Below are 21,705 nucleotides of genomic sequence, written 5' to 3'. Positions count from 1 at the left end.
TATGATCATGGCTGATCATCCACAATCAGTACCCCATTCCTGCCTTCTCTCCATATCCCTTGACTCTGCTATCTTTAAGTGCCCTATCTAACTCTCTTGAAAGCATCCAGAGAACCGGCCTCCACCGCCCTCTGAGGCAGAGAATTTCACAGACATACAACTCTCTGTGTGAAAAAGTATTTCCTCATCTCCATTCTAAATGGCTTACCCATTATTCTTAAACTGTGGCCTCTGGTTCTGGACTCCCCCAACATCGGGAACACGTTTACTGCCTCTAGCGTGTCCAAACCCTTAATCTATATTACTAAAAGTCTGATCTTGACCACTTCCTGTTCTGTATATTGATTTTAGAAAGAACGCTGCCACTTACGGCTGTGATGTTTGGCCATTTTACTTAGAGTCCCCCTCCGCTGCGCAGGACCAAAGGATTTTTCCCATCTATGTAAAATAAAAGAGATATTAGTATTTAAAAAAAGTTGAGATTCTCTTTCCTGAAGGCCACGCCCCTTCCGGCGGGAGTATAAACCCAGAAGTGTTGAGTGCCTCTGCAAGATGGGGGACGAGAGGGTCACGTCTCTCAGTCTGAGTAGTGAATAACACTGAACACATGTCTACTAAACTGTGAGTGGTTTTACTGACCTGGCAGTGCCCTTAATGTGGTTTGAAAATATTGTTTGGAAATGCTAAAGCTGTGTTGCCTTTGGTTTGGAAATGCTAAAGCTGTGTTGCCTTTGGTTTGGAAATGCTAAAGCTGTGTTGCCTAATTAAAGTTGCCTTGCCTAATTAAAGTTGCCTTGCCTAATTAAAGTTGCCTTGCCTAATTAAAGTTGCCTTGCCTTCTATATAATTAAAAGTCTAATCTTGACCACTTCCTGTTTGCGCTTTATATTGATTTTAGAAAAAACACTACCACGTACGGCTGTGATTTATGGCCATCTTACTCAGAGTCCCCCTCCGCTCATCAGGTGCCGAGGATTTTTCCCATCGATTAAAAATAAAAGAATTATTAGTGTTTAAAAAATATTGAGATTCTCCCTCCTGTCAATTATGCCATGAAGGCCAAGCCCCTTCTGGTGGGAGGGGGAGGGACTATAAAACCCAGAAGTGTGGGCGTGGCTCAGTCTCTGCAAGATGGAGGAGGGAGAGGTCGCGACTCGTTGTCTGTAGAGGCCTTGCACCCTGCTTGAAATGGTATGAAACTGCACTTGAATTTGGTGGCCTTGCACCCTGCTTGAAGTGGTAAGAAACTGCACTTGAATTTGGTGGCCTTGCACCCTGCTTGAAATGTAACTTCAAGGAATAGCCGTGAGTCAACTGCCAGCCCACAAGTCGTGAGTGAGTGAGCTGCCAGCACAGCAGGCTTGAGTGACTGAGCCGCCAGCCCAAGAATCCATTTGGCCCACAATGTCCATACTAGCCCACAGTCTAGTAATCTTATATGTTTCAATAAGATTTCCTCTCATCCTAAATTCCAGAGTATACAAGCCCATCCGCTCCATTCTCTCAGCATATGATAGTCCCGCCATCCCGGGAATTAACTTTGTGAACCTACGCTGCATTCCCTCAATAGCAAGAATGTCCTCCTTCAAATTTGGAGACCAAAACTGCACACACTACTCCAGGTGTGGTCTCACTGGGGCTCTATATAACTGCAAAAGGACCTCTTTACTCATATACTCAACTCCTCTTGTTATGAAAGCCAACGTGCCATTTGCTTTATTCACTGCCAGCTGTACCTGCAGGAGATGAGGAGGGATTTCTTTACTTAGAAGGTGGTGAATCTGTGAAATTCATTGCCACAGTAGGCTGTGAAGGCCAAGTCAATGGATATAATTTAGTCAAGTCAAGTCAATTGTTTTTAAATGACTTTAAAAAACAGCTCTCATTGACCAAAGTGTTTTACATCAGTGCAGGTACTAACGTGCTACAAACAGTGGTACATAGATCTAACAATACATACATTAAATACTTACATACAGCGCTCCCTCAGAGGACCTCAAGAAACGTTGTGAGTAAAAATATGTTTTAAGTCTAGACTAAAACGAGTTGATGAAGGGGGCAGTTCTGATGGGAAGATGGATGCTGTTCCACAGTCTAGGAGCTGCAACCGCAAAAAGCGCGGTAGCCCCTGAGCTTATGCCTAGAGTTTACGGGAAGGTCAGTAATCCCAAGTCGGCCGACCTGAGGGACCTAGAGGTGGTGTGGTTGGTTAGCAGATTCTGGGTGTAGGTGGGGGAAAGCCCATTAAGGGCTTTGAATACTTAAAGGAGGATCTTGAAATTGATTCTGAACTGCACTGGGAGCCAGTGGAGAGAGGCCAGAAACGGGGTGGTGTGGTCCCCCTCGGAGGAATGGTTTTATTTTAGCTACCGAGCGAAGATGGAAGAAGCTAGCTTTGGCAGAGATAGATAGATTCTTCATTAGTACGGGCGTCAGGGGTTATGGGGAGAAGGCTTTTTCTCTCTCTCTCCATCCCTCTCCCATCCAAGTTCTCCGACCAGTCTGACTGTCCTCCTGATGAAATGTTATCTCTGTAGGCTTCGTTGTCACCTGCCCCTAGCTAGCATTTAACTACCTAGAACCCCATCATCTTTGATGTCTCGTTTTCACACCTTAGTTTCACCACAGTTTTTGTCTCCTAATCTGAGGAAAGACATTCTTGCCATAGAGGGAGTACAGAGAAGGTTCACCAGACTCCTGGGATGTCAGGACTTTCATATGAAGAAAGACTGGATAGACTCGGCTTGTACTCGCTAGAATTTAGAAGATTGAGGGGGGAATCTTATAGAAACTTACAAAATTCTTGAGGGGTTACATAGAAACATAGACATAGAAACATAGAAAATAGGTGCAGGAGTAGGCCATTCGGCCCTTCGAGCCTGCACCGCCATTCAATATGATCATGGCTGATCATCCAACTCAGGGTTGGACAGGCTAGATGCACAGTGGGCGGCGCGACTTTCGTCAGCAGCGGCCTCTGCAGTCCGTCTGCGTTTTTATTATTTTATGTCTTATGTTTTTATGTAGTTTTTGTTATTTTTGTTGGGGTATGTGTGTGGGGGGGTGGGGTGGTGTGGGGGGTAACTTTTAAATCTCTCCCTGCACGGGAGACCCGACCTTTTCTTTGTCGGGTCTCCGTTGTCGTTGGGGCTGCAACGAGGAGCGGCCTCCAACAGGAAGACCGGGGGCTGTGGTGCCGACTACTCACCTCACCGTCGCGGAGCTGGCCGAGTCCAGAGCGGGTGGAGCTGTGGTGGACGCTGCTGCGACCCGACCCTCGGAGATTCGGTGGCTGCAACTGCGGGTTTGGCGGGCGGCACCGGGAGCCCGCGGGTCCCTGGAGGGAGACCGCTTTTCAGGGCTTCCGCAACGGCGACTTCTCCCGCCCGAGTTGCGGGGTTGAAGAGCACCTGGAGCGGGGCCTTACAGCACCGCCCCGCGCGGCTTGGAATGGCCGCTGGACTGCGAGCGCCCGCCGGGGGCTCTAACATCAAGACCCGGTGTGCGGTCTTGCATCACCCGGCGTGCCTTTAATGGCCGCGGGACAATCGCCATCGCTGCCGGGGGCTTTGACTTTGACTCTGACATCGGGGGGGAGAGTGCAGTGGAGAGATAAGTTTTTTTGGCCTTCCATCACAGCAATGTGATGGATGTTTATGTAAATTATGTTGTGTCTCGGGTCTATTTGTTTGTAATGTATGGCTGCAGAAACGTCATTTCGTTTGGACCTCAAGGGGTCCAAATGACAATAAATTGAATTGTATTGTATTGTATTGTATGCAGGAAGATTGTTCCCGATGTTGGGGAAGTCCAGAACAAGGGGTCACAGTTTAAGGATAAGGGGGGAGTCATTTAGGACCGAGATGAGAAAAACATTTTTCACACAGTGGTGAATCTGTGGAATTCTCTGCCACAGAAGGTAGTTGAGGCCAGTTCATTGGCTATATTTAAGAGGGAGTTAGATGTGGTCCCTGTGGCTAAGGGGATCAGGGGGTATGGAGAGAAGGCAGGTACGGGATACTGAGTTGGATGATCAGCTATGATCATATTGAATGCTGGTGCAGGCTCGAAGGGCTGAATGGCCTACTCCTGCACCTATTTTTCTGTTTCTGTTTCTGGAAGGCGACTCTGGACTGTCAAAGCTGCCACAGCCAGACATAAAAACAGTTTTATATAAGCCTCCATTCCTTTCCCGTCCATATACCTATCCAATTTATTTTTAAATGATAAAATCGAACCTGCCTGCACCATTTCCACTGGAAGCTCGTTCCCCACAGCTACCACTCTCTGAGTAAAGAAGTTCCCCCTCATGTTACCCTTAAACTTCTGTCCCTTAATTCTCAAATCATGTCCTCTTGTTTGAAACTTCCCTACTCTCAATGGGGGGAAAAGCTTATCCACGTCAACTCTGTCTATCCCTCTCATCATTTTTAAAGACCTCTATCAAGTCTCCCCCCTTAACCTTCTGCGCTCCAAAGAATAAAGACCTAACTTGTTGAACCTTTCTCTGTAACTTAGGTGCTGAAAGTTAGGTGACCTCCTGCTGCAGTTTCAGTCGGGCTTTAAACGGTGAAAAAGGGGCCGAGGTTACAGCGGCTAAAGGGGGTGGAGTGTTTGAAATCTCCCTGGTGCGATCTGTTGACTCGCCATTTGCTGGAAGTTATTTTGTTCACTGCTGTTGCTGTGTGTGTGTGTCTGTCTGTGTGGGGAGATCGAGCTGTGCGGGATTAGAGTGAGCGGTCCCCCACCTTGTTGTAACCATGTCCCTAACCCGCTCCCTAACCCGCTCCGTGCCGATTGGGAGCCGGTTGCTGTCCGCGGTCCGGGTTTTCTCCCCCTTTCCCCGGTCCAAATCGGACGCCAGGTCCGCAGTGGATCTCGGGATCGACGCCGAACAACAGCCACCTCCCTTGGCGTTGAAAACCACTCGGGACATTCCGGGTTGCGGGCTTCTCCGGAACATCTACTGGTATGTCTTGAAGGGCTACTACGAGAAGACACACGAACTCCAGGTACAGACTTTAACTGACCCAACGTCTGAAGAAGGGTTGGGGTTCGGCCCGAAACGTCGCCTATTTCCTTCGCTCCATAGATGCTGCTGCACCCGCTGAGTTTCCCCAGCATTTTTGTCTACCTTCGAGTAGAGTACAGTTTAGAGTACAGTATAGAAACAGAAAATAGGTGCAGGGGTAGGCCATTCGGCCCTTCGAGCCTGCACCGACATTCAATATGATCATGGCTGATCATCCAACTCAGTCTCCTGTACCTGCCTTCTCTCCATACCCCCTGATCCCTTTAGCCACAAGGGCCACATCTAACTCCCTCTTAAATATAGCCAATGAACTGGCCTCAACTACCTTCTGTGGCAGAGAATTCCTGAGATTCACCACTCTCTGTGTGAAAAATGTGTTCCTCATAAAAGACTTCCCCCTTATCCTTAAACTGTGACCCCTTGTTCTGGACTTCCCCAACATCGGGAACAATCTTCCTGCATCTAGCTCGTCCAACCCCTTAAGAATTTTGTATGTTTCTGTAAGATCCCCCCCTCAATCTTCTAAATTCTAGCGAGTACAAGCCGAGTCTATCCAGTCTTTCCAGTATAATGTTTAGTGCAAGGTAAAGCCAGCAAAGTCCGATCAAGGAAAGTCCAAGAGTCATCAAACAGGTAGGGAAGTAGTTCAGGTAACTTAATTTTGAGTTTAGAGTGTAATGGGCCTGTCCCACTTAGGCGATTTTTCAGCAGACTGCCAGCGACTTCAGTCTGAAGAAGGGTTTCGGCCCGAAACGTTGACTATTTCCTTCGCTCCATAGATGCTGCTGCACCCGCTGAGTTTCTCCAGCATTTTTGTGTCTGTCTATCTTCGGTTTAAACCAGCACCTGCAGTTCCATCCTCAACTAAACTAAACTATGTTGAACTAAACTAAACTAATGAGTCCTGACCCGAAACCTCCACCTATCTTTTCTTCTCCAGGGATGCTGCCTGACCCGCTGAGTTACTCCAGCACTCTGTGAAACGTCACCTATCCATGTTCTCCACAGATGCTGCCTGACCCGCTGAGTTACTACAGCATCTTGTGTCTATCATCGGATTAAACCACCATCTGCAGTTCCTTGTTACACAAACTTTCCCCCCACTGGCCAACCCGTCCAAACCACGGATTGCAATCTCAAGGATAGACAGCAAAAGTGCTGGAGTAACTCAGCGGGTCAGGCTGCATCTCTGGAGAAGAATAGACAGGTGGAGGTTTCGGGTCTGGACCCTTCTTCAGACAAACTGGAGGGTTATGGGGTGGGGGGGGGCGGAAAGAGCTGGAAGGAACTGCAGATGCTGGTTTACATCGAAGATAGACACAAAATGCTGGAGTAACTCAGCGAGACAAGCAGCATCTCTGGATAGTAGGAATGGGTGAGGTTTCAGGTGGAGACCCTTCTTCAGAAACGTCACCCATTCCTTCTCTCCAGAGATGCTGCCTGCCCGTCCCGCTGAGTTACTCCGGCATTTTGCGTCTCTCTTCGGTGGGGGAAAGAGTTGGCGGCAAGAAAAGACCAGGAGAGATCAGGGCTGGTAAACTAATGACCTTGGGTAAGATGGTTGGCTTGGGAAGGAGTGATCTCAAGTGGGATAGCCACATTATCCACTGCTTCACAATGGTGCCCCCAGTCCTCCAAAATGGTTACTTTTTTTATTTATTGTTGGCCGTCGCTGGTGAAGACATTCATTGCCCTGTCCTTAATCGGTCTTGGACTCTGGTCACATGCTGTGCCTTTTCAGAATCAAACTTATTACTGGCATTGTTGAGTTTAGTTTATTGTCACGTGTACCGAGGAACAGTGTAAAGCTTTTGTTGCATGCTAACCAGTCAGCTGAAAGACTACACACGAATACATAGAAACATAGAAAATAGGTGCAGGAGTAGGCATTCGGCCCTTCGAGCCTGCACCGCCATTCAATATGATCATGGCTGATCATCCAATTCGGTATCCTGTACCTGCCTTCTCTCCATACCCCCTGATCCCTTTAGCCACAAGGGCCACATCTAACTCCCTCTTAAATGTAGCCAATGAACTGTGGCCTCAACTACCTTCTGTGGCAGAGAATTTCACAGATTCAGCACTCTCTGTGTGAAAAATGTTTTTCTCATCTCGGTCCTAAAATACCTCCCCCTTATCCTTAAACTGTGACCCCGTGTTCTGGACTTCCCCAACATCGGGAACAATCTTCCTGCATCTAGCCTGTCCAACCCCTTGAGAATTTTGTAAGTTTGTATAGGAAATCGAGCCGTCCACAGTGTACAGATACATGATAAAGGGAATGGCGTTTAGTGCAAGATAAGGTCCGATTAAAGATAGTCCGAGGGTCTCCAGCGAGGTAGATAGTAGCTCAGGACCATTCTCTAGTTGTTGATAGAATGGTTCATTAATTTATCATAGTACAGCACCAAACCTTATGTGAGCTCAGAGTCAAATATGATTCAAACTAGTTACGTTTTGCAGATTACGCACTTAAAAACACATAAGTGAACCGTATGCCTTTGTGAACGACAAGCGGTTTAAATTCCTGCTTTGTTCAGTTCATTGAACTTAAGTTCCCCATTCTCCTCCTGTGGCTTTGATCACGTGTTTTGAATTTCTATTTGTCCCAAGTATATCCAGCACATTAACTGTTGCGTTACCCACTTAGAATCACAGGGGCTTACAGCGGGGAGACAGGCCCTTCGGCACAACTTCCCCATGCTGAGCAACATGACTCTTCTGCACTAGTTCCACCTGCCCGCATTTGGCTAGCATCCTTCTCAATAATAGACTATAGACAATAGGTGCAGGAGCAGGCTATTTGTACCCAGCACCGCCATTCAATGTGATCAAGGCTGATCATCCCCAATCAGTACCCCGTTCCTGCCTTCTCCCCATATCCCCAGACTCTGCTATTTTTAAGAGCCCTATCTAGCTCTCTCTCTCTCTTGAAGGAAGGAAGGAAAAAGGCAGGAGGAGGCAGAGACACTAGGCTTGATGGAGAGCTGGGAAGGGGAGGGGAAAGAGGGAGAAAGCAAGGACTACCTAAAATTGGTGAAGTCAATGTTCATACCGCTGGGGTGTACTCTGGGTAAAAGACTGTGCTTTTACTCTATCTATTCCTCTCATGGTCTTATGCACCTCCATATGATCACCCCTCGACCTCCTGCACTCCAAGGAATAAAGCCCTGTCTTCCTCAACCTCTCCCCATAGCTTAAGTCCTTGTGTCCTGACAACACTCTCATAATGATGACACCACTATTGTGGGACGCATCACTGATCGGGATGAGTTAGAGTATAGAAGTGAGATTGACCGATTTGACAAAACAAGGGAACAACTTGTTCTCCAGAACAAGGGGGTCACAGTTTAAGGATAAGGGGGAAGTCTTTTAGGACCGAGATGAGAACATTTTTTTCACAGAGAGTGGTGAATCTGTGGAATTTTCTGCCACAGAAAGTAGTTGAGGCCAGTTAATTGTCTATATTTAATAGGGGGTTAGATGTGGCCCTTGTGGCTAAAAGGATCAGGGGGTATGGAGAGAAGGCAGGTACAGGATACTGGGTTGGATGATCTGCCATTGAATGGCGGTGCAGGCTCGAAGGGCCGAATGGCCTACTCTTGCACCTATTTTCTATGTTTCTATGTAAATGGTACCAGCACAATAACCTGGCCCTCAACACCAGCAAAACCAAGGAACTGATTGTGGACTTTGGAAGGAGTAGGATGGGGACCCACAGTCCAGTTTATATCAATTGGTCAATGGTGGAGAGGGTCAAGAGCTTCAAATTCCTGGGCGTGCATATTACTGAAGATCTATCCTGGTCCGAGAACACTGATGCAATTATTAAGAAAGCACATCAGCGTCTCTACTTCCTGAGAAGATTGCGGAGAGTCGGTTTGTCAAGGAGGACTCTCTCTAACTTCTACAGGTGCACAGTAGAGAGCATGCTGACCGGTTGCATCGTGGCTTAGTTCGGCAACTTGAGCGTCCAGGAGCGGAAAAGACTACAAAAAGTAGTAAACACTGCCCAGTCCATCATCGGCTCTGACCTCCCTTCCATCGAGGGGATCTATTGCAGTCGCTGCCTCAAAAAGGCTGTCAGCATCATCAAGGACCCACACCATCCTGGCCACACACTCATCTCCCTGCTACCTTCAGGTAGAAGGTACAGGAGCCTGAAGACTGCAACAACCAGGTTCAGGAATAGCTACTGCTGCCATCAGGCAATTAAATTCAACTGAAACAAATCTCTGAACATTAATAGACCATTATCTGTTATTTGCACTATATCAGTTTATTTATTCATGTGTCTATGTATTTATATTACAGTATATGGACACACTGATCTGTTCTGTAGTCAATGCCTACTATGTTCTGTTGTGCTGAAGCAAAGTAAGAATTCCATTGTCCTATCTGGGACACATGACAATAAACTCTCTTGTCTCTTGACTTGACTTCACTCCTCCCAGCTACACTCTGGAGTTTAGAAGGATGAGAGGAGATCTCATTGAAACATATAAGATTGTTAAGGGCTTGGACACACTAGAGGCAGGAAACATGTTCCCGATGTTGGGGGAGTCCAGAACCAGGGGCCACAGTTTGAAAATAAGGAGTAAGCCGTTTAGAATGGAGATGAGGAAACACTTTTTCTCACAGAGAGTGGTGAGTCTGTGGAATTCTCTGCATCAGAAGGCGGTGGAGGCAGGTTCTCTGGATGCTTTCCGGAAGTGGCGGCGCTGTTAACAGCTGCGGCTCGCCTGCAGTCCGTCTGTTTTTACTTTTTTCTGTTGTTTTTTTTGTCTTGTTTTGGTTAAGTTTTAGTTTGTTGGGTTGTGTTAGAGGGGGTGAAACATGTTCTCTCTCTCTTCCTTCGGGGGAATGCGACTTTTTCGTGTCGTATCCCCCTTCTCTGCCCCCGTCTGCGCTGAGGCCTAATGGCGGAGCTGGCGGCCTCCAACCTGCGACCGACCCCGAGGCTCCGGAGGCAGAGCCAGCCAGGACTCACCAACGAGAGGCTGGCCGCCTTCGGGGCTAAGGCAGCGGTGGCCCGACTTGTTGGTGCGGCTTTCTGGCTTTCGGCGGCGGCCTGGAGCTGATGCAGCGGGGCTCGGAGCTGAGACTGATGGACCCGGAGCTGGGGCAGCGGCCTGGAGCTGGGGCGGCTGCTCGGAGCGGAGACTGCGGGACCCGGAGCGGGGACTGCGGGACCCGGAGCGGAGACTGCGGGACCCGGAGCGGAGACTGCGGGACCCGGAGCGGAGACTGCGGGACCCGGAGCGGAGACTGCGGGACCCAGAGCTGGGGCGGCGTCCCGGAGTGGGGACTGCGGGACCCGGAGCTGGGGCGGCGGCCTGGAGCGGGGGCGGCTGCCCGGAGCTGATGCTGTGGCGGGCCGTCTCGGACCGGAGACGGCATTCCGGCTGCGGCGACAACACCACGGAGGTCCGCTGGACTGGAGGACGGCATCTTCGGCCTGGATCAATCGCCTCAGCACAGAGGGAGAACAAGGAGGGAAGAGACGGAGACTAAGACTTTGCCTCCATCACAGTGAGGATGTGCTTGGTGAACTCACTGTGGTGGATGTTTAAGTTGTGTTTATTGTATGTTTTGTTATTATTGATTCTGTGTATGACTGCAGGCAACATAATTTCGTTCAGACCGAAAGGGGTTATGGGGAGAAAGCAGGAACGGGGTACTGATTGGGGATGATCAGCCATGATCACATTGAATGGCGGTGCTGGCTCGAAGGGCCGAATGGCCTCCTCCTGCATCTATTGTCTATTAACCCTTTTTTAGCTTTCACACTTACTTGGAGGACTGAGAAGGAGAATGTGCTGCTGGTTTTGACAGCAAGGACTTGTTTTGGCATGCAATATTTTGCAATATGCCGCCAATTTTAGTTGGCATCTTTCCTATAGCCGGCTGACCAAAACTAAACACAACACTCAAAGTCTGGCCTTGCCAATGTCTTATACAACTGCAATTGTACATAGTGCTGCCAATGTGGATTTTGCACATTCCTTATAATAATAATAATATATTTTATTGTCATTGCACATAAGTGCAACAAGATTTGGTCTGCAGCTTCCATCCGATGTTATAACTTAAATAACTAATACAATTTAGATTTAGATACCCCGAGAACATGGTTTGTAAAAAGAACATTAAAATAGTCAAAACAGTTCAAACAAACTAAAGTGCAGATGTGTCTGTGCGACGTGACCATCCGAGGGAGACAGTCCATGGGGGGTGGGGGGCACTCAGCATGGCCGGTTCAGAGCCGCTATAGCTCTGGGAATGAAGCTGTTCCTGAGTCTGGAGGTTCGGGCGTAGAAGGCCTTGTAACGTCTGCCGGAGGGAAGTAGTTCGAACAGTCCATTACAAGGGTGTGAGGAGTCTTTATGGATGCTGACGGCCTTCCTGAGGCACCGTGTGTGGTAGATGCCCTCCAAGGCTGGTAGCTGTGTCCCAATAAACTTCTGCGCTCTGTGGACGACGCGCTGAAGAGCTCTCCTCTCCACCTCCGTGCAGCTGAGATACCACACAGAGATGCCATACGTTAGTATGCTCTCTGTCGTGCAGCGGTAGAAGGTTGTCAGCAGCTGTTGGGGCAGACCAGTCTTTTTTAATGTTCTCAGGTAGAACAGTCGTTGCTGTGCCTTCTTGACCAGCGCAGCGGTGTTGGTGGACCATGTGAGGTCTTCTGAAATGTGAGTGCCCAGAAACTTAAAGCTGGACACTCTCTCCACACTGTCCCCGTAGATAGAGATTGGGGCGTATTCTCCATTATGGGACCTCCTGAAGTCAATAATCAGCTCCTTGGTCTTGGAGGTGTTTAGTGACAAGTTGTTACATGCGCACCAGTCCGCCAGGTTCTGCACCTCCGCTCTGTATTTTGTTTCATCACCGTTGGTGATCAGCCCAATCACTGTTGTGTCGTCTGCAAACTTGACGATGGTGTTGGTGTCGAATGCAGGAACACAGTCGTGTGTGAAGAGGGAGTAGAGCATGGGGCTCAGTACACAGCCCTGTGGTGTGCCGGTGCTCAGGGTGATAGTGGAGGACAGGTGCGGGCCCAGTCTCACTGCCTGCGGTCGCTCCGTCAGAAAATTCAGGATCCAATCGCATATCCATTCTGTGACTATATGGCTGCTGCAGATTATTCCCACATCACAAGACATGCATGAGCTGGTTAAAACAAGGCAGTGAAGAAAGCTAATGGAATGTTGGCCTTCATAACAAGAGGATTTCAGTATAGGAGTAGAGAGGTTCTTCTGCAGTTGTATAGGGCTCTGGTGAGACCACATCTGGAGTATTGTGTACTGTTTTGGTCTCCTAATTTGAGGAAGGACATCCTTGTGATTGAGGCAGTGCAGCGTAGGTTCACGAGATTGATCCCTGGGATGGCAGGACTGTCATATGAGGAAAGATTGAAAAGACTAGGCTTATATTCACTGGAGTTTAGAAGGATGAGGTGAGGACAGTACAGAGCTGGTTGGGTGGGGGGGTGGCAGAGGAACACAGGAACACCTACAGGACTGTTTGGAGTCTGTGGACTGGGCAATGTTCAAGGACTCGGCAACGGACTTGAACGAATACGCCACAGTCGTCACAGACTTCATAAAGAAATGTGTGGAGGGCTGCATCCCTACAAAAACCTTCCGAGTGTTTCCCAATCAGAACCTTGGATGAACTTTGAGATCCGCACTCTTCTGAAGACCAGACACAGGGCATTCATGTCTGATGATACAGTGGTCTATAAGAAGTCCAGATACGACCTTGATAAGGCCATCAAAAAGGCCAAAAGGGACTTCTGCTCCAAACTGGAGGATGAGACAGATGTTCGGCAGCTGTGGCGGGGCCTGAATGCAATCACCTCCTACAAGGCGAAATTGGGAGGCAGCTCGAATGTCGGCGAAACATCACTCCTTGACGAGCTCAATGCGTTTTACGCACGCTTTGATAGGGAGAACACTGATGTGGCTTCCCAAGCCCCCATTCGCTGTGATGGTATTTCAGTCTCAGTCACAGAGGTCAGGAAATCCTGCAGAGGGGTGAACCCTCGAAAAGCGCCTGGACCTGATGGTATACCCAATCGTGTTCTAAAAACCTGTGCGGACCAACTGGCGGGAGTTTTTACGGACATTTTCAACCTCTCACTTCTGAGGTCTGAGGTTCCCACCTGCTTTAAAAGGGCATCAATTATACCAGTGCCCAAGAAGAGTAAGGTGACTTGCCTCAATGACTATCGACCAGTGGCACTAACGCCGGTGGTGATGAAATGCTTTGAAAGGTTGATCATGGCGCAAATCAACTCCTACCTCAACAAAAACCTGGACCCACAGCAGTTCGCTTACCGCCACAACAGATCAACGGCGGATGCGATCTCGCTGGCCCTCCACTCCGCTCTGGACCACTTGGACAACAAAAGCTCATATGTCAGGCTGTTATTCATTGACTCTAGCTCGGCATTTAACACAATCATCCCCTCCAAGCTGGTTACCAAACTCGCAGAACTGGGTCTCTGCGCATCCCTCTGCAATTGGATCCTCGACTTCCTCATTCACAGACCACAGTCTGTTCGTATTGGTGGAAATGTGTCAGACTCGATAACAATCAGCACGGGAGCACCTCAAGGCTGCGTGCTCAGCCCCCTGCTGTACTCACTCTATACTCATGACTGCGTAGCCGATCACAGTGCGAACTCCATCATCAAGTTCGCTGTCGACACCACTGTTGTGGGACGTATCACTGATGGGGATGAGTCAGAGTATAGAAGAGAGATCGAGCGACTGTCCATATGGTGCCAGCGCAATAACCTGGCCCTCAACAAAAATAAGGAACTGATTGTGGACTTTGGAAGGAGTAGGATGGGGACCCACAGTCCTGTTTATATCAACAGGTCGATGGTTGAAAGGGTCAAGAGCTTCAATTTCCTGGGCGTGCACATCTCTGAGGATCTTTCCTGGTCCGAGAACACTGATGCAATTATTAATAAAGCACATCCGCGCCTCTACTTCCTGAGAAGATTACGGAGTGTCGGTTTGTCAAGGAGGACTCTCTCTAACTTCTACATGTGCACAGTAGAGAGCATGCTGACCGGTTGCATCGTGGCTTGGTTCGGCAACTTGAGCGCCCTGGAGCGGAAAAGTAGTAAACACTGCCCAGTCCATCATCGGCTCTGACCTCCCTTCCATCGAGGGGATCTATCGCAGTCGCTGCCTCAAAAAGGCTGGCAGCATCATCAAGGACCCACACCATCCTGGCAACACACTCATCAGGTAGAAGGTACAGGAGCCTGAAGACTGCAACGACCAGGTTCAGGAATAGCTACTTCCCCACAGCCATCAGGCTATTAAACTCGGCTCGGACAAAACTCTGAACATTAATAGACTATTTCTGTTTATTTGCACTTTATCAGTTTATTTATTAATGTGTGTATATATTTATATAATGGTATATGGACACACTGATCTGTTCTGTATTCATGCCTATATTCTGTTGTGCTGAAGCAAAGCAAGAATTTCATGGTCCTATCAGGGACACATGACAATAAACTCTCTTGAATCTTGAATCGTACAGTGTTGAAGCGTACAGCATTAGCGTATGAGGAGCGTTTCACAGCACTGGCCCTCCACTTGCTGTAGTTTAGAAGGTTGAGGGGGGACCTCATTGAAACTTACAGAATAACGAAAGGCAGAGATTGAGTGGATGTGGAGAGGATGTTTCCACTGGTGGGAGAGTCTAGGACCAGAGGTCATGGCCTCAGAATTAAAGGGCGCTCTTTCAGAAAAGAGGTGAGGAGGAACTTCTTTAGTCAGAGGGTAGTTAATCTGTGGAACACATTGCCACAGAGGGTTGCAGAGTCAGTGGATAATTTTAAGGCAGAGGAAGACAAGTCCTTGATTACAATGGGTGTCAAGGGTTATGGGGAGAAGGCAGGAAAATAGAATTCGGAGGCAGAGATCAGCCATAATTGAATGGCGGAGTGGACTCGATGGGCCGAATGGCCTAATTCTACTCCTATAACTTGTGAACTTGCGAAAAAGGCCCCTTTGGCCCAACATGCCCACACTGACCAACATGCCCCACCTACACTAGTCCCACCTACCTGCATTTGGCCCAAATTGCTCGAAACCTGTCCTATCCATGTACCTGTCTAATTGTTTCTTAAATGTGATAGTCCCTGCCTCAACTACTTCCTCTGGCAGTTCGTTCCATACACCTTACTACCTTTTGTGTGAAAAAGTTACCCCTCAGTTTCCTGTTAATCTTTCTCCCCTTGCCGTGAACCTATGTCCCCTGGTTCTCGATGCCCCTACTCTGGACACGAGCCTCTGTGCGTCTACCCGATCTATTCCTCTCATGATTTTGTACACCTCTATAAGAACAATTCCTCATCCTCCTGCGCTCCAAGGAATAGCGTTCCAGCCTGCTCAATCTCTCCCTATAGCGCAGGTCCGTGAGTCCTGGCAACACCCTCGTAAATCTGCTTTTGTGGAGGCGTTGAAATATTTCAAACCCACCTTCCTTGTCGGGGAATTTGACCCAGATCTCAAGCCTGCAGATAAGACTTCTGCCAGGCCAAATGAACCGATCAATTTGGTTCGTCATCTTTGATGGGTTGGGCATTTCAGGGACACTTGGATAAGAAAGGTTTATAGACAATAGACAAGTAAGTAAGTAAGTTTATTGGCCAAGTATTCACATACAAGGAATTTGCCTTGGTGCTGCGCCCACAAGTAACAACATGACATACAGTGACAGTTACGAATGACTCAGAAAACACTAAACATTCATAATAATAAAACATTAATGATAAAACACCATTGATCAAGCATGTGAACCAACAAAATACCAGATCAAAGGGAGGCTACAGATTTTTGGCTGTTGAGTAGAGCAACTACTCGTGGATAAAAACTGTTTTTATGTCTGGCTGTGGCAGCTTTGACAGTCCGGAGTCGCCTTCCAGAAACAGAAACAGAAAAATAGGTGCAGGAGTAGGCCATTCGGCCCTTCAAGCCAGCACTGCCATTCAATATGATGATGGCTGATCATCTAAAATCAGTACCCCATTCCTGCTTTTTCCCCATATCCCTTGATTCCGTTAGCCCAAAGAGCTAAATCTTAACTCTCTCTTGAAAACATCCAGTGAATTGGCCTCCACTGCCTCCTGTGGCAGAAAATTCCACAGTTTCACAACTCTCTGGATGAAAATGTATTTCCTCATCTCAATCCCAAATGGCCTACCCCTTATTCTTACACAGTGACCCCAACATCGGGAAAATTTTTCCTGCAGCAGCCTGTCCAATCCTTTAAGAATTTTATATGTTTCTATAAGATAACCTCTCATCCTAAATTACATAGAAACATAGAAACATAGAAATTAGGTGCAGGAGTAGGCCATTCGGCCCTTCGAGCCTGCACCGCCATTCAATATGATCATGGCTGATCATCCAACTCAGTATCCCGTACCTGCTTTCTCTCCATACCCTCTGATCCCCTTAGCCACAAGGGCCACATCTAACTCCCTCTTAAATATAGCCAATGAACTGGCCTCGACTACCCTCTGTGGCAGAGAATTCCAGAGATTCACCACTCTCTGTGTGAAAAAAGTTATTCTCATCTCGGTTTTAAAGGATTTCCCCCTTATCCTTAAACTGTGACCCCTTGTCCTGGACTTCCCCAACATCAGGAGCAATCTTCCTGCATCTAGCCTGTCCAACCCCTTAAGAATTTTGTAAGTTTCTATAAGATCCCCTCTCAATCTCCTAAATTCTAGAGAGTATAAACCAAGTCTATCCAGTCTTTCTTCATAAGACAGTCCTGACATCCCAGGAATCAGTCTGATGAACCTTCTCTGCACTCCCTCTATGGCAATAATGTCCTTCCTCAGATTACAGTGAATAAACATCTAGGAAACCCATTCTTTCATTATATGCCAGTCCTGCCATATTGGGAATTAACCTGGTGAACCCAGGCTGCACTCTCTCAATAGCAATAATGTCCTTCCTCAAATTAGGAGACCAAAATTGCAGACAATAGTCCAGGTGGGGTCTCACCAGAGTCCTGTACAACTGCAGTAGGACCTCCTTGCTCCTAAACTCAAATCTTCTCGCAATGAAGGCCAACATGCCATTAGCTTTCTTTACTGCCTGCTGTACCTCCATGCTTACTTTCAGTGACTGATGTACAAGGCCACCCAGGTCTCGTTGCACCTCCCCTTTTCTTAATCTGACACCATTAAAATAAGATAATCTGCCTTCCTGTTCTTGCCACTAAATAATCTGCCTTCCTGTTCTTCCCTCTGGAAGGCGACTCCGGACTGTCAAAGCTGCCACAGCCAGACATAAAAACAATTTTTATCCACGAGTAGTTGCTCTACTCAACAGCCAAAAATCTGTAGCCTCCCTTTGATCTGGTATTTTGTTGGTTCACATGCTTGATCAATGGTGTTTTATCATTAATGTTTTATTATTATGAATGTTTAGTGTTTTCTGAGTCATTCGTAACTGTCATTGTATGTCATGTTGTTACTTGTGGGCGGAGCACCAAGGCAAATTCCTTGTATGTGAATACTTGGCCAATAAACTTACTTACTTACAAAGTGGATAACCTCACATTTATTGACATTGTACTGCAATTGCCCACTCACCCAACCTATCCAAGTCACCCTGCAGCCTCATAGCATTCTCCGCGCAGCTCACACACTGCCATCCAACTTTGTGTCACCCGCAAACTTGGAGATGTCACATTTAATTCCCTTGTCAAAATCATTAATATATAAATAACTGGGGTCCCAGCACCGAGCCTTGCGGCACCCCATTAGCCACTGCCTGCCATTCTGAAAAGGACCCGTTAATTCCTATTCTTTGCTTCCTGTCTGCCAATCAGTTCTCTATCCATGTCAATACCCTACCCCCAATACCATGTGCTCTAATTTTGCACACTAATCTCTTGTCAAATGGGATTGTCCAGAGGGAAGTGATTCAAAGAGTTTGTGGCCAGGGTGAGAGGGGTCAGAGATGATCTTGCCCGCTTGCTTCCTGGCCCTTGCAGTGTACAGTTCATCAATGGAGGGAAGATTGCAGCCAATAACCTTCTCTGCTGATCGGACGATTCGCTGCAGCCTCCAGGTGTCGTGCTTGGTGGCTGAGCCAAACCAGACCATGATGGAGATGGTGAGAACAGACTCTACGATGGCCGTGTAGAATTGGATCATCGTTGCCTGTGGCAGATTGTGCTTCCTCAGCTGCCGTAGGAAGTACATCCTCTGTTGTGCCTTTTTGACTGTGGAGTCGATGGTAGCCCCCCACTTAAGGTCCTTGGAGATGATGGTTCCCAGGGACTTAAAAAACTCCACAGATGTGACTGTGTTGTTGTTGATGGTGAGTGGGGTGAGGGGAGGGGGTGCTCTCCTAAAGTCTACAATCAATTCCACTGTCTTAAGAGCATTGAGCTCCAGGTTGTTGCTACGGCACCAGGACCCCAGCTGTGACACTTCCTGTCTGTAGGCAGATTCCTCCCCATCCTGGATCAGTCCAATCAGGGTTGTTTCGTCCGCAAACCTGAGAAGTTTGACAGAGGTATCTGTGGAGGTGCAGTCATTGGTGTAGTGAGAGTGCGGTGCTCCTATGCTGAGCATTTGCGGGTCCAAGATGTGCTTTCCCAGCCTCACATGCTGCTTCCTGTCTGTCAGGAAGTTCCACTGACAGAGGGGTTCAGGCACAGTCAACTCGGAAAGTTTGGAGTGTAGTAGCTCTGGCACAATGGTGTTGAATGCAGAGCTAAAATCAACAAACAGGATCCTCGCATAGGTCCCCTGGTGGTCTAGGTGCTGTGGGATGAAGTGCAGGCCCAGGTTGACTGCATCATCCACAGATCTATTGGCCCGATATGCAAACTGCAGAGGGTCCAGCAGGGGGTTTGTGATATTTTTCAGCTTGGCCAGCACAAGCCTTTCGAGTGTCTTCATGACTACAGAGGTCAGCGCGACAGGCCTGTAGTCATTAAGACAAGTAATCCTTACCTTTTTGGGGACAGGGAAATAGTGGAGACTTTGAAGCAGGCAGGGATAGTACATGTTTGCAGGGACTGGTTAAAAATATCTGTATAGACTGGTGCCGGCTGTTTGGCATAGAGTTTAAGAGTAGAGGGGGAAACATTGTCTGGTCCTGGAGATTTCCGGCTTTTTTGTCGTCTGAAAGCCTCTCCACCTCCTCTATTTTTATTGTTGATAAGTGATGTTGTGCTGCACAGAGGGTGTGGGTTATTGGGTGTGAAGTGGTGATTGGAGGGGGGTGGGTGTAGAAGGGCCCAGTCTTCGCAGACTGAGGTCAGGCTGTGAGTGGGTGTGAAGTGTTGGTTGGGGTGGGAAATGGTCCAGTGTTTTCATACTGGAGTCTTGCCTTAAGTAGGTGTGAAGTAGTGAATGGGAAGGAGTGGATGCAGGGTCCATAGGGTCCAATAGGTGCAGGAGTAGGCCATTTGGCCCCTCGAGCCAGCACCGCCATTCAATGTGATCATGGCTGATCAACCCCAATCAGTACTCCGTTCCTGCCTTCTCCCCATGTCCTTTGACTCTTTTATCTAGCTCTAGGAGTAGGCCAAGATGCCAACTAAAATTGGCAGCATATTGCAAAATATTGCATGCCAAAACAAGTCCTTGCTATCGAAACCAGCAGCACATTCTCCTTCTCAGTCCTCCAAGTAAGTATGAAAGTTAAAAAAGGGTTAATAGACAATAGATGCAGGAGTAGGCCATTCGGCCCTTCGAGCCAGCACTGCCATTCAATGTGATCATGGCTGATCATCCCCAATCAGTACCCCGTTCCTGCCTTCTCCCCATATCCCCTGTCTCCGCTATCTTTAAGAGCCCTATCTAGCTCTCTCTTGAAAGTATCCAGAGAACCGGCTTCCACCGCCCTCTGAGGCAGAGAATTCCACAGACTCACAACTCTCTGTGAGAAAAAGCATTTCCTCGTCTCCGTTCTAAATGGCTTACCCTTTATTCTTAAACTGTGGCCCCTGGTTCTGGACCCCCCCAACATCGGGAACATGTTTCCTGCCTCTAGCATGTCCAAACCCTTAATAATCTTATGTTTGAATAAGGTCCCTGCTCATCCTAAACTCCAGAGTGTACAAGCCCGGCCGCTCCGTTCCCTCAGCATATGACAGTCCCGCCATCCCGGGAATTAACCTGGTGAACCTACGCTGCACTCCCTCAATAGCAAGAATGTTTAGTTTAGTTTATTATTGTCACATTTACAGAGGTTCAGTGAGAAGCTTTTTTGTTGTGTGCTATCCAGTCAGCGGGAAGACTACACATGATTACAACCACATCGTCCACAGTGTACAGATACAGGATAAGTTCATATGTGCTTGGGGTGGAATTAGACCATAGAAAACATAGAAACATAGAAACATAGAAAACAGTTGCAGGTGGAGGCCATTCGGCCCTTCGAGCCAGCACCGCCATTCATTGTGATCATGGTTGATCGTCCCCTATCAATAACCCGTGCCTGCCTTCTCCCCATATCCCTTGACTCCACTAGCCCCTAGAGCTCTATCTAACTCTCTCTTAAATCCACCCAGTGATTTGGCCTCCACTGCCCTCTGTGGCAGGGAATTCCACAAATTCACAACTCTCTGGGTGAAAAAGGTTTTTCTCACCTCATTCTTAAAGGACCTCCCATTTATTCTAAGACTGTGGCCCCTGGTTCTGGACTCACCCAACATTGGGAACATTTTTCCTGCATCTAGCTTGTTCAGTCCTTTTATAATTTTATATGTTTCTATAAGATACCCCCTCATCCTTCTAAACTCCAATGAATACAAGCCTAGTCTTTTCAACCTTTCCTCATATGACAGTCCCGCCATCACAGGGATCAATCTCGTGAACCTACGCTGCACTGCCTCAATCACAAGGATGTCCTTCCTCAAATTAGGAGACCAAAACTGTACACAATACTCAAAGGTATCAAAGGTATTTTATTAGTCACATTCACATACACCCAGGTGTAGTGAAGTGAAATGCTTTTTGCCATTTGGCATCACATAAAAAAAGAATACAGACATAACACCAATGAGAGTCTTAAACACAAAGAACATCCCCCCACAATGGCTCCCACCATGAGGGAAGGCACAAAGTCCAGTCCCCAACCCCAGTTCACCCATAGTCGGGCCTATTGAGGCCTCCGCAGTTGCCTCTACGGCGGCCCGATGTTCCAGGCCGTTCTCGCCGGGTGGTGTTGCTCCGGCGTCGGGAGAGTCCTCACAGCGGCTTGGGAACCCTGGAACGGCCGCCTCCCTACTGGAGGCCGCGGCTTCCGAAGCCGACAAGGCCACGCCGGTTGGAGCTCCACTACTGGCGATCTCGTCGCGAGATCCCCGGCTCCCGGTGTAAAGTTCGGCGCCGCCGCTGGTCGCTCCTCAGACCCGCAGCTCCGCGATGTTGTTCCCGGCGGTCTCCGACAGGAAACGCCGCTCCAGGCCCGCTGGTAGGCCGCGAGGACGGGTCGAAGCTGCAGCCCGGAGAAAAGCCGCCTCTCCGACCAGGTAGGGACCCTGAAAGGTACTCCAGATGTGGTCTCATCAGAGCCCTATACAACTGCAGAAGAACCTCTTTACTCCTATACTGAAATCCTCTTGTTATGAAGGCCAACTTTCCATTAGCTTTCTTCACTGCC

General features: G+C 48.2%; 1 protein-coding gene across 2 annotated transcripts in view; it reads left to right on the top strand.

Annotated features, from left to right (window-relative positions):
- Positions 1 to 4,609: 4,609 nt before the first annotated feature.
- Positions 4,610 to 21,705, top strand: part of LOC116975590 (sterol 26-hydroxylase, mitochondrial) — a 68,970-nt gene continuing 51,874 nt past the window's right edge. For both annotated transcript variants that reach the window (XM_033024891.1, XM_033024892.1), the window contains exon 1: positions 4,610 to 5,012. In XM_033024891.1, coding sequence (XP_032880782.1) covers positions 4,761 to 5,012 — 252 coding nt within the window. In that variant the 5' untranslated portion in view covers positions 4,610 to 4,760. The remainder of the gene's footprint in view (positions 5,013 to 21,705) is intronic.

This window comes from Amblyraja radiata, chromosome 7 (assembly GCF_010909765.2).
Source record: "Amblyraja radiata isolate CabotCenter1 chromosome 7, sAmbRad1.1.pri, whole genome shotgun sequence".
In the NCBI taxonomy this organism is placed as follows: Eukaryota; Metazoa; Chordata; class Chondrichthyes; order Rajiformes; family Rajidae; genus Amblyraja; species Amblyraja radiata.
Note: the sequence above shows the minus strand (reverse complement) of the source record. Positions and strands in the feature narration are given on the sequence as shown.